General features: G+C 42.7%; 1 protein-coding gene across 1 annotated transcript in view; it reads right to left on the bottom strand.

The window, feature by feature from the left end:
- Window positions 1–4332: 4332 nt before the first annotated feature.
- The window catches only part of LOC100949505 (bile salt sulfotransferase-like), a 13026-nt gene continuing 3398 nt past the window's right edge, over window positions 4333–13960 (bottom strand). The window contains exons 3-6 of the mRNA XM_003799563.3: window positions 12877–13003; window positions 10107–10201; window positions 8336–8513; window positions 4333–4706 (exon numbers count right to left, since the gene is read on the bottom strand). Of these exons, the coding sequence (XP_003799611.1) occupies window positions 4594–4706; window positions 8336–8513; window positions 10107–10201; window positions 12877–13003 (513 nt within the window). The 3' untranslated portion in view covers window positions 4333–4593. The remainder of the gene's footprint in view (window positions 4707–8335; window positions 8514–10106; window positions 10202–12876; window positions 13004–13960) is intronic.

The raw sequence follows: 13960 nt of genomic DNA, 5'->3' as shown, positions 1-13960 counted from the left end.
ATAGATGTAAAAATTCTCAACAAAATCCTAGCCAATCGATTACAGCTTATCATTAAAAAATGCATACATCAGGCGGCGCCAGCCCCATATAGGGTGCCAGCCCCATATACTGAAGGTGGCTGGTTCAAACCTGGCGCCAGCCAAACTGCAATTAAAAAAAAAAAATAGCCAGGCATTGTGGTGGGCACCTATAGTCCCAGCTACTTATGAGGCTGAGGCAAGGGAATTGTCTAAACCCAAGAGCTGGAGGTTGCTGTGAGCTGTGACGCGATGACAGTCTACCGAGGGCAACAAAGTGAGACTGTATCTCTAAAAAAAAAAAGTGCATCTTACAAGGGTACATGTGAAATTTACTAAACGTAGAATGCAAATGTCTTAACACAATAACTAAGAAAATGTCATGAAGGCTATGTTAATCTCTTTGATGAAAATATTTCAAATTGTATATAAAATCAGCACATTGTACCCCACAATATCATTAATGTACACAGCTATGATTTAATTAAAAAAAGAAAGAAAGAAAAAAAAAGTCATACATCATGATCAAGTAGAGTTCATCCCAGGGATGCAAATTAACATACACAAGTCCATAAACATTATTCATCGTATCAACAGAAGCTAAAACAAAAACCATATGATCTTCTCAATAGATGCAGAAAAAGCATTTAATAAAATCCAGCATCCTTTTCTAATTAGAACACTGAAGAGTATAGGCATAAGGAGCACATTTCTTAAACTGATTGAAGCTATCTATGACAAACCCACCGCTAATATTTTACTGAATGGAGTAAAACTGAAAGCTTTTCCACTTAGAACTGGAACCAGACAAGGTTGTCCTCTGTCGCCATTACTATTCAGCATAGTGCTGGAAGTTCTAGCCAATACAATTAAGCAAGACAAGAAAATAAAGGGCATCCAAATGGGAGCAGAGGAGGTCAAACTCTCCCTTTTTTGCTGACGATATGATCTTATCCTTAGAGAACCCCAAAGACTCAACCACAAGACTCCTGGAAGTCATCAAAAAATACAGTAATGTCTCAGGATATAAAATCAATGTCCACAAGTCAGTAGCCTTTGTATACACCAATAACAGCCAAGATGAGACTATAATTAAGGACACATCTCCCCTCACCATAGCTTCAAAGAAAATGAAATACTTAGGAATACACCTAACAATAGAGGTGAAGGACCTCTGTAAAGAAAATTAAGAAACTCTAAGAAAGAAAATAGCATAGGATATTAACAAATGGAAGAACATACCATGCTCATGGCTGGGAACAATCCACATTGTTAAAATGTCTGTACTTCCCAGAGCAATCTACTGATTCAACGCCGTCCCTATTAAAATATCAACATCCTATTTTCAAGACTTGGAAAAAATGATTCTCCATTTTGTATGGAACCAGAAAAAAAACTCTATAGCTAAGGCAGTTCTTAGTAATAAGAACAAAGCACGGGTCATCAGCATACCAGATTTCAGGCTGTACTACAAGGCCATAGTGGTCAAGACAGCATGGTACTGGCACAAAAATAGAGACACAGACATTTGGAATTGAATAGAAAACCAGGAAATGAAACCGACATCTTACAACCACCTAATCGTCGATAAACCAAACAAGAACATACACTGGGAGAAAGACTCACTATTCAATAAATGGTGCTGGGAGAACGGGATATCCACATGTAAAAGACTGAAACTGGACCTGCACCTTTCTCCACTCACAAAAATTGATTCAAGATGGATAAAAGAATTAAATTTAAGGCATGAAACAATAAAAATCCTCAAAGAAAGCATAGGAAAAACACTGGAAGATATTGGCCTGGGGAAAGATTTTATGAAGAAGACTGCCATGGCAATTGCAACAACAAGAAAAATCAACAAATGGGATTTAATTAAACTCAAAAGGTTCTGTACAGCTAAGGAGACAACAACCAAAGCAAATAGACAACCTACCCAATGGGAAAGAATATTTGCTTATTTTGAATTAGACAAAAGCTCGATAACTAGGATCCATAGAGAACTCAAATTAATCCACAGGAAAAAAGCCAACAATCCCATATATTCCCATATATCAATGGGCAAGAGACATGAACAGAACCTTCTCTAAAGAAGACAGACACATAGCTAACAAACATATGAAAAAATGCTCATCGTCCCTAATCATTAGAGAAATGCAAATCAAAACCACCCTGAGATATCATTTAACTCCAGCAAGAATAGCCCACATCATAAAATCTCAAAACTGCAGATGCTGGTGTGGATGGGTAGAGAAAGGAACACTTTTACACTGCTGGTGGGACTGCAAACTAATACAACCTTTTTGGAAGGAAGTATGGAGAAACCTCAAAGAACTCAAGCTATGGGCAGTGCCTGTGGCTCAATGAGTAGAGCACTGGCCCCATATACCGAGGATGGTGGGTTCAAACCCAGCCCTGGCCAAACTGCAACAAAAAAAATAGGTGGGCGCTATGGCAGGCGCCTGTAGTCTCAGCTACTCGGGAGGCTGAAGCAAGAGAGTCGCCTAAGCCCAGGAATTAGAGGTTGCTGTGAGCTGTGTGATGCCATGACTCTACCGAGGTTGATAAAGTGAGAAAGAACTCAAGCTAGACCTCCCATTTGATCCTGCAATCCCATTACTGAGCAACTACCCAGAAGGGAAAAAATCCTTTTATCATAAGGACACTTACACTAGACTGTTTATTGCAGCTCAATCTACAATCGCCAAAATGTGGAAACATACTTAAAGCCCCCCAACCCAGGAATGGATTAACAAGCTATGATATATATATGCCATGGAATACTATTCAGCCATTTAAAAAATGAAGACTTTACAGCCTTGTATTAACCTGAATGGAGGTGGAACACATTATTCTTAGTAAAGCATCACAAGAATGGAGAAGCATGAATGCTATGTATCTAATTTTGATATGAGGACAATTAATGACATGGTGGGGATGGAGGAAGGAGAGAGCAGAGAGAAAGGGAAAGAGGGAGGGGGTAGGAGAAGAAAGAGCAGAGAGAGGGAAGGAGGGGAGGCTGGGGACTTGGGGTGTGACAGAACTTTGGGGGGCAAGGCACAATTGTAAGAGGGACTTTACTCAACAAATGCAATCAGTGTAGCCTGGTTTCTTGTACCCTCAATGAATCCCCAACAATTAAAAAAAAATTTTTTTTCAAAAGACAAATTAGCCAGTTGTGGTGGCACACATCAGCATTTCCAATTACTTGGGAGGTTGGAAGCAGGAAGATCCCCTGAACCCAGGAATTCAAGGTTATAAAGAGCTATGGTTAAGACTCTGCACTCCAGCCTGAGCAACAGAGTAAGACCCTATGTGTGAAAAAAGAAAGAAGGAAATACGCCACGTAATGACAAAGACAGAGATCAGTGTGATGCATGAACTACTCCCACCACCAGACCTTAAGGAAAGGCCTGAGCAGACTCTCCCCTGAGCCTGCAGAGAGATCAGGGCCCTGCTGACAGCTTGATGCCAGACTTCTGGCCTCCACAGCTGTGAGAGAAGAAATTTCTGTTGTCTGAAACCCACCAGTTTGTGGGTCAGACTTAAAGTAGCCCTTGTAAATGAACCCCACCGCACCCCTAGCTGTAGAGCATTTTTCGGACATTCAAACCAACAAGGGAATACTACAGAATTTCTAGGTTGTCCAAGCTGTGGCCTGCAGGCCAAATGCAGATGATGAGGACTGTATTTCTTATTTGTGGTATCCGATATCTCCAAAAGTACAGATAGACTTTTTCATTATTTTGCTAAGCAGCTTTCATTAGTGTTTGTATATTCGATGTGTGGCCCAAGACAGCTCTGCTCCCCCAGAGAGCAGCAGAACATAAAAAAGGTCCAATTTTTGAACAGGTGGGTTAGACAAATATGAGAGTTTTTCCTCCATTCTAAAATGTCAATTGCTGAGCACTAGAGGTAGTAAGTGGCTTTCAGCACCTCCTATCTGAAAATCCCCATCCCCTGGGAACAGCTCCCAGGTCTGCTGGTCATAGGCCCCTCCCTGGGCCCCAGAGGAGTGATTCCTCCAGACTCCACACATTCCAGATGTGGGAGAGGAGATCTCAGGAGTTCATCCTACCAAATAGGCCAGTGTCCTTTTGGGGCCAGGAAGGGGTGCAGTAGTGCACTCATACCTCCCTGTAACCTGTAAATCCTGGGTCCAAGTGATCCTTCTGCCTCGAGCTGGGGGGCAGGGCTGTTACACTGGACTTGGCTAATGTTTTTTATTTTTTGCAGAGACTGGGCCTCACTATGCTGCCTACCCTGGTCTCTAGCTCCTAGACTCAGGCACTCAAATTGTTTTTGGACACGCTCTTGGTTAATATTTTTATTATTTCTATAGCACTGTATTTGTTTGAAAGACTACACACATTTCAAACAATCTGGGATGCCACAATATGTGCTGGGGTATCATGGAGGTTTTCAACAAGGAAGTTGTCAAAGATACAAAGATGTGATCATTCAGGGCTCCAGGATGAGCTAGTAGGTTTTCTGCAATGACCCCCAGTCATGCACGTGTACAGGGACAGGAGAACAGTATCAGTATGCATGTAAGATCCAGGAATATCTCAGACATTATTCCCAGGGGAACAGCTCCCGAGGAAGATCTGCCATCTTCTCCTGGAACAGTTTATCAAAGGCTTCAGCTTGGGCCACTGTGAAGTAATTTTTCCAGTCCCCAGTTACTCCTGGAAAACAGGAAACAGACACTCAGCTCAGGTGGGGGGTGGGGGAGAGGTCAGACCCCAGCATGTCTACTCCTTGGTCTGTTCCTACTGTCACCATCATGGACATTGTGGCTAATATAGCAGAATGAGCAGTGGTCCACTGGTGGCCTTTGTGCCTCCTGGCAGCACACCTATTTACACTCCTGCCTGCCTGGAGGAGACTTCTCACCTTCCCCTCTCTCCCAGCCCCTCCTGTGCACAGTCCTTCCACAGGCTTGCCGGCTATGTCTGCTGACACACCAGAATCCAGCCACTTTCCAGCACCCCTGTTTCTACTACCTTGACCCAAGCCAACATCATTTCTTTCTTTTCTTTCTTTTTTTTTTTTTTTTGAGACAGAGTCTTACTTTGTCACCCTCATAGAGTGCTATAGCATCACAGCTCACAGCAACCTCAAACTCTTGAGCTTAAGCAATTCTCTTGCCTCAGCCTCCCAAGGGTTTGGGACTACAGGTGCCTAACACAATGCCCGGCTATTTTTAGAGGCAGGGTCTCACTCTGGCTCAGGCTGGTCTCCAACCTGTGAGCTCAGGCAATCCACCAGCCTCAGCCTCCCAGAGTTCTAGGATTACAGGCCTGAGCCACTGCACCCGGCCTCCAACATCATTTCTTGCCTGCATTAAGGTCATAGACTATAAGCAGTCTCTCTGTTTGGGATTGTTCTGTGTAAGCTGGTCTCAGATGACAGCCCCCTTGGCCCCTTGAGAAGTGAAGACTCATCCTGCCACTTTCCTGCTCAAGTTCAAGGACTCTTGGTTTCACTCAGGCAAAGTGTGTCAGGTGCTTGATCTGTGTCTTTTGCTTCTCTGACTCCATCTCCTGTGATGACCCATTTGTTCACTGTGCTCACTGGGACTTGTGATTCTGCCTCACAGGTGGCAGGTGTCCCCACCGCTCAGACCACATGTGTTTCCCGTGTCTTCTCCCTGCACTGCTGCTCTCCCAGGTGTGTCTATGTCCTGCCTCTTTGCCTTTTCCAGTCTTGGCTCCAGGGCAGTCTTCTCAGTGAGCTTCTCTCACCACCCAGTTTAGAACTGCTAGTCCCCAACCTGCTGTATTTAACTTCATGACACTTACCCATAGGATGAGCTCCATGCATTTCCCTTTAGTGGATGTGTATATAGCATATATCCCTATAAGTTTTAGAAAGTTGCAACTTTGTACCTAAATTGCCAATGACTTAGTGGTTCAAAGAGGGACAGATACAGAGTAAGTACTCAATAAATATTTGCTCAAAGGATGAATAAAAGAATGGAGGGTAATCCTAGTTACTAGGGAGGCGGAGGTGTGAGGATTACTTGAGTCCAGATGTCTGAAACCAGCCTGGGTCACATAGCAAGACCCCTGTCTATAAAGAAAATAGAAAAAAATGTGCTGTGTGGTGGTGCATGCCTGTAGTCCCAGTTCCTGGGGAGAGTGAGTTGGGAGGATTGCCTGGGCACAGGAATTTGAGGCTGGTATGAGTTGTGATCACAAAAGTGCACTCAAGCCTGAGAGACAGACTGAAACTCTGTCTCAAAAAGTAAAAAAAAAAAAAGGAATACAAAAATGTATTATGCTACCTCTGTTTGATAAAAGATGAACAAAAAATAAATTGGAAAGATAACATGGTTAAAATGATGAATGTACATTTGAAGCCAAAGAAGTCTTACTGTTAATTACATAGTTATCAGGTGGCACCTGTGGCTGTCGGTAGGGCGCTGGCCACATACAATGAGGGTGGCAGGTTTGAACCCAGCCCCAGCCAGCTAAAACAGCAATGACAACTGCAACAACAAAAAAAAAAAATTACATAGTTATCTTAGTGTTTTATTTGTCATACAAATTAATATTTACTTATTTCAACATATTGATTAAATGGGTAATACAGAATAATGTAGATTGAAATAAGTTAATGATGTATAATAAAAATTATATGGGCTAGGTGCCCATCGCACAGTGGCACAGTGGTTATGGTGCCAGCCACATATACCAAGGGTTTGGGGTTCAAACCCAGCCCAGGCCTGCTAAACAACAATGACAACTGCAACAAAAAAAATAGCCGGGTGTCGGTGGTGGGCGCCTGTAGTCCCAGCCACTTGGGAGGCTGAGGCAAGAGAATCGCGTAAGCCCAAAAGTTTGAGGTTGCTGTGAGTTGTGATACCACAGCACTCTACTGAGGGTGACATGGTGAGACTCTATCATAAATAAATGAATAAATAAATAAATAAATATTGCATGCTTATTTATGCAGTAGAAATGGCAGAGCAGAATGTCTAACATGCAACTGGTGCCCTGTAGACATCCATTGTTCTTTCCTCTGCTCGCTGTGTGTGCACATGTGTGTGTCCACATTTCCTTTACTTCTAAGGATACACACATACTGGGGTAGGGCCCACCCTATAAATGTCATTTTGACTTAGTTACCTTATGAAGATTTAAGGACATTATATGCAGAAGGTTAGGATTTAAGGACATTATATGCAGAAGGTTAGGATTTCAACATGAGAATTCAGCCCACATCACTCTGCCTCATGCACCCTCACATCCACGTCCTTCTCATATGCATAATCCCTGCACCCTAGCCCAGCAGCCCAAAAGTCTTAACTGTAAGTGCAAAATCTCATGTAAATATCACCCAGGTCTTACCAAGGCAAAATTAAAACCTTGAGGTAAGATTCATTCTGAGGCAAAATTCCTTTCTAGCTGCTAACCTATGAAACCAGACATGTTATCTGCTTTCAAAATGCAATTGTAGGGAAGGCAGAGGATGAGAGATCTTCTCATTGCAAAGGAGAGAAATTTGAAAGAAGAAGGAGGTCATGGGTCCCCAGCAATCCAAAACCCAGCAGGACCAATTCCATTAGATGTTAGGGATCAGGACTGACCTTCTTGGTGTCTGTCCCCCTGGCCAACTGGGGCAACAGAGGCCCTGACCTGCTCAAGGTCCTTTGATGCTTTAGAAACATTACATTATTTTCTTCCGTGGATCACCAACCCAGATACATTTGAACTGTAGGATTTTGGAAAAAGAATGGATTCTCGACCTCCATGCAAAAGATACTTCCATTTGTCTTGAGCCCAAGGGTAGGGACATAGGTAAGTTTTAACCACATGCAGCCTTACAATGTCTAATAGCAAAGTCTCACCTCTCTCCTTTTTCCAGCTGAGTCATTCCTTCATTCATTTTCTTGTTAAGGACAGTTCTCTACACTAACTGCCCAGTGGGGTAGCCCCAGTGTGAATACCCCAATTCCATTCTCCTTCTGCAGGTCAATCATAGTGCACAAGCTTGGCAGGAGGAGCTAAATCACCTGGTCACTGTTTGTAGAAGGGACATGCTCTTGTGTAAAATTCACAGGACAGGGAATCAAAATGCTTCCTCATCACTCAGGTAATCATTTTAAGATGGATCAACTTTCTCCAAGTGCCTGCAGCCCACACCAGCACCATGACAAGAGACCCCCCGATAAGGGGACAGAACAAATGCTCTGGGGAATGAGTGATTGCAGTTGACACACTCAAACACTCCTCATCTCAACTGTTAGCCCCTGTTGTAAGCACAATAAATGTATTCTGACACATTTGTAAACCAGAGCATTTGCTTTTACCTTTTCTCATAAGTGGGTTTTTGTGCACTAAATAAGCATCATCCACCATTGAGAAATTGGACATCTTGTTTTCTTTCATGACCTGGAAGGAGCTATTCTTGAGGATTAGGCTGAGTTCTTCTGGCTCTACTTTCTTACCCAGGAACTGACAGATCTTCTCCACACTTCTCTCTGTGTCCTAAAAGAAGGAAAAATAAGAGAGAGGACGTGAGAGAGAAAGGCAACAGAGAAACCAGGATGAGAAGCAAGATGAGGATGAGGAGAGGGAAGAAGAAGAGAGAAACAGGACACAGAAGGGAGAAGTGATGGAGTTGGATGCAACCAGGAGAAAGCAAGAGGAACAGGTAAACAGAGAGCAGGAAGTGTGTGAAAGATGCCAGGATCCTGGTGGATTTCTCATGTGGTTGTTGAGTTAGGAGAACTTAGCAGTAAAAGACAGGGCCTCGGGTTTCTAGGGAGCCTTTGAGAAGGGCTCCTGGACAATAATTAGAGTTAAGCAAGGAGAGATTTGGGGAAAACTTGACAAAGATTTAATGAATTGATTTCAAATCCTGGCTATGCCATCAAGCAATACTGTTTCTCATAACTCACACTTGAATAATACAGAGAATTTTATAAGATCTTCTCATGTAGTATCTCAATCATTAGTCCTTGGTACAGGATCCTGGGAGATTATGATAAGAAAATAGCATTTTATAACAGAAAGACTTTTCTGTGAATCAGAGGCCTTTCTCTTAAAATTATAATGCTTTAAAACTTTGCTTTCCTTTATAAGCCCTAGTCATGGTCAAACAAGAGGACATATAACAGTGGAGATAGGTAAAATTAAAGTTCAGTGTGTGAGATGAAAGGAAAATTATAAGAAGGTATGGAATTATGGACCTGAGGCGTTTTATGTGTTAAGAAAGGCTTCCCTGGGCAGCGTCTGTGGCTCAAAGGAGGAGGGCACCAGCCCCATATGTCAGAGGTGGTGGGCTCAAACCCAGCCCCAGGCAAAAACTGTAAAAAAAAAAAAAAAAAAAGAAAGAAAGAAAGAAAGAAAAAGAAAAAAGATAGGCTTCCAATTAAAATGCATTCATACTGCCGCCATTGGGGATTGGACGGAGGTGGGCAGAGGAAGGGGATGGGAGGTAATGTTTCTCAGGTGGAAGCAGCGTCCAGTGTTCATGTGGTTTTCTCTTTTCTCCAGGATACCACTAACAGGTCAGGTTGTTTCTATAATAGTCTCCTCACTCTCGCTGGTCCTGAGCATCGCCTGACACCTTCTCCTATCTCTCAGCAGCCCCTCCAGTCCTTGGCATCAACACATTCACATAGGTTGATATCATGCCTTCATTTCTCTTCTTACCAATGAGGCTGAGACGTCAGACAGTTGGACACATCTCTGGAACTGAACTGTAAACACCCAGTTCTGTCCCTTCCCCAGGGCCCTCTCATCACTGGGCCATCAGCAGCACCATATGTCCTGCCCACAAAGGTTTTTGCAACCACCAGTGTGAGCATGAGCCGTGGTCCTCTGCCTGAATGTATTGAATAACCCTTTAGATGTTTTAAGATAAAGTAAAGAACAACACAGATAAACATGAATCTTGGAAAGGGTCAACCAGGATGGGGAAATGGGGATCAGGAAGTTCATCCCACTCTTACTGACTCTTCTCTTTTTAAATTTTGACTGAGAAGGAGGAATGGAGACACAGAGAAATGGGGGGAAGTCAGAGGAGGAGAAGGTGGTGGTGAGAGGGTGTGCACCGACTACTAAAATGATGGTTACCCATTTCAGCTCTTCATAACTCAGCAGCAGGAAGTTCTCCCTCTCTCTCATGGACACCCAGCCATGGACGTGGTCAAACCATGACCCATATGGCACTGCATGGGGGGAGGCAGAGAAACAGGTTAATCCTATCTATTAGGTTCACTCCTCACCAGCTTTATTAGGATGTAATTGACAAATAAAACTTTTATGTATTTACACTGTACAGCATGATGTTTTGATTTATGCGTACATTGTGAACTGATAAAAAGGATCTCATTGGCTTGGCGCCCATAGCACAGTGATTATGGCGCCAGCCACATACACCAAAGGTAGCAGGTTCGAACCCAGCCCAGGCCAGCTAAACAACTGCAACAAAAAATAGTCAGGCGTTGTCGTGGGTATCTGTAGTCCCAGCTACTAGAGTGGCTGAGGCAACCTAAGCCCAAGAGCTGAAGGTTGCTATGAGCTGTGACACCACAGCACTTTACCAAGGGCAACAAAGTGAGACTCTGTCTCTTAAAAAAAAGGAGAGAATCGCTTAAGCCCAAGAGTTTGAGGTTACTGTTAGCTGTGATGCCATGGCACTCTACCAAGGGCAACATACTGAGACTGTCTCAAAAAAAGGGATCTCATTAACATATTCCTCACCTCACATACTTACCATTATTTTGACGATGAGAACATTTAAAATCTGTTCACTTAGCAATTTTTAAGTATATAATACTATATATATATATAAAATACTATATATACTGGGTTTTTTTGAGATGGAGTCTCAAGCTGTCACTCTTGGGTAGAGTGCTGTGGTGTCACAGCAACCTCAGACTTCTGGGCTCAAAGGATTCTCTTGCTTCAGCCTCCCAAGTAGCTGGGACTACAGGCAGCCACCACAACACCCAGCCATTTTTTGTTGCAGTTGTCATTGTTGTTTCAGTTGGCCAGGGACAGGTTCGAATTCACCAGTCTGGGTGTATGTGGCCAAGTGCCCTACCCACTAAGCTATGGGTGCCACCCTGTATACTTTTTTTTTTTTAACAGAGTCTCACTTTGTTGCCCAGGCTAGAGTTTCTTGGCATCAGTTTAGTTCACAGCAACCTCAAACTCCTGGGTTCAAGCAATCTTCCTGCCTCAATCTCTGGAGTACCTGGAACTGCAGGTGCCCACCAGAACACTGGGCCAACTTTTTTTAGTCTTAATAGAGATGGGGTCTCGCACTTGTTCAGACCGGTTTTGAATTCCTGAGCTCGAGGGATTCTCCCACCACTCCCAGCCTCAAGTATGTAATACATTATATTAACATAGCAGCTGTTCCCTGATTCATTCCTCCCAAATCGCACTTGTCCCAAATCAGCCTATTTCATTCTCACTTCCTCCCCTCATCTCTCAGCTGCTTATAACGTAGAATCACTTAGAGCATCGAACATCTTAACACATTGTTGACCAGCAGTTTTTGCAGAGGTTACCTTTATTACAGGGTAACTTGTGACTGGTCAGCAACATGTTCACTTTAGTCAATGTACTGTACCATATCTCTCTGGAATTTATTCACCTTGCCTAACTGAATCTTTAAACCCTTTTTACTAACATCTGCCAAATTCCACCACACCAAATATATATATACACATACGTATGTACATATTGAAATATATTATTGAAATACAAATAATATGTATACAAATATATACATTTGTATTTCAATATATACAAAACGCCATAATATACCTAAAGAGCTAACAGCCCATTTCTTAGTTTCAATTATTGCTAGATGGTTATTTTTTCTGTAGCAAGAGAGGGTTTTATTATTTGTCACAAGTAAGGAGCAGTGTTTCCTGATGTGTTATTTAGAATACATTTTATGGCCGGGCAAGGTAGCTCACGCCTATAATCCTAGCAGTCTGGGAGGCTGAGACAGGCAGATTGCTTAAGCTCACAAGTTTGAGACCAGCCTGAGCAAGAGTGAGACTCCATCTCTAAAAATAGCCGGATAGAGCACCTATAGTCCCAGATACTCAGGGGGCTGAGGCAAGAGAATCACTTGAGCGAAGAGGTGGAGGTTGCTGGGAACAATAACCTCAGGGTGACTGAGTAAGACTCTGTCTCAAAAAAAAAAAAAAAAAATAGAATATACCTTATTTCATCTGTTTCCCCCTATTTCATCTGTTTCCCTTTTCCCTCCAACTGTTTTCTTTTAGAAAACTCCCAAATATAATAACATTTCATCTTCACATGCTTCAGAATATCTGTCCAGACTAAAACGTCACCTTCAATTACATTATCCAAAAATCCCCCCCACGATACTTCTTTACTATCTTCTAATGTCTAATCATGGTTCAGTTTTTCCTTGATTATCTCACTAATATCTCTTGGGGGGGCGGGTAATATGAGGGAGGGGAAAAACAATTAGGTTCCATTATTTACATCTTTAAGGTAAAGTCCAAAGTCTGAGCTTTAGTTGAGCCCTTCCATAAATGTCTTTTCATGTTTGGTTTCTTTAAATTGAGATCCAAATAAGATCCACACAAAACCTTTGGTTGACATTGGCTGGTGCCAAATAAATGACACCTATAAATACCTCTGGGAGAGGCGAGGTTTATCTGGACACAAGCTGAGGGGCTGGCTAGAGCCCCGCCATCTAGGAGAGCAGGTGTACTTTGCAGATTTGGGTTCCAGCGGTGACAGAGCCTTGCAGCCCTGCTCTGGCAAGATGTGGATACAAGGTGGGTGTCAGGTAAGGTCTGAGATCGGACTCCGCGCGCCCCCTAACGTCCATATTTTAAAGCACACTCACTTTTTCCTTCCAGGAACCATTCAAGACATTGTTCCACTGACTTGGGTTTCTTAGCCAAATTCACTGAATTCCAGAAAAAATAACTGGATACAATAATGTCTTTGGGATTTCTGATGAGATAAATCACCTTAGAGGGGAAAATGGAAGAAAGAAAAATCAATACATTTATTTTCCACTTCATCCAATCTTTGTAAAAATGGAGAAAAGCCATTTCCACAAAAATGTCAATAAACATCAGTGGATGCTTTTAATAAATTACTTGAAATATTGATCAGACATAAAATTTAACGTTCATATGAACTAGTTACTGCGCCAGGAATATTACAATGGAAGAGGAAAGCATCCCCTTTCCTCTGGAGATGTCTAGAGTATATTAGTTTACCGACAACAGGAAGCAACTGGAGGGTTTTTAAATGTGAGAGGTATTGTGTAGATAGTGTAGAGATCACTAGCAGGAGAATGGAGTAATATGTTATGGTGCATTTACAGTTATACAGAAATATATAACAGTATGTACACCCAAAACCATGGATGAATCTCACGGACATCACATTGAGTGAAGGAATCCAGGCATCCAGTGTTCATACAGCACAACTCTATTTGTATGAAGTTCAAGCACAAGCAAAACCAAGCTATGGTTCTAAGTCAGGGCAGTGTTTATCTCTGTGTGCGACCATTGATTGGTAAGAGCCATGAGGGAGTGGAAATGAAAAGGTTGAGAATTGGGACCTAGATGAGGGTTACCCAGTACATAATATGTAAATACTCACCAAGCTAATACTTAAGATTACCCCCTACACACACACACATACTCACACTCACACCCCTACTCACACACTCACACACACAAGGAAGATTACTTGGCATTTTAGCTTCTAAATTTTCCTCTGAGGCTCAGTGCCCCTGGCTCAGTGGTTCGGGCACCAGCCACATACACTGAGGTTCAAACCCAGCCCAGGCCAGCTAAACAACAATGACAACTGCAACCAAAAAAAAAAAAAAAAAAACTAGCTGGGTGTTGGGGCAGGTACCTGTTGTCCCAGCAATGTGGGAGGCTGAGGCAAGAGAATCACTTAAGCCCAAG

Source organism: Otolemur garnettii, unplaced genomic scaffold (assembly GCF_000181295.1).
Source record: "Otolemur garnettii isolate 467f Iridium unplaced genomic scaffold, OtoGar3 scaffold00152, whole genome shotgun sequence".
NCBI lineage: Eukaryota > Metazoa > Chordata > Mammalia > Primates > Galagidae > Otolemur > Otolemur garnettii.
This window is presented reverse-complemented; position numbering and strand designations above follow the sequence as displayed.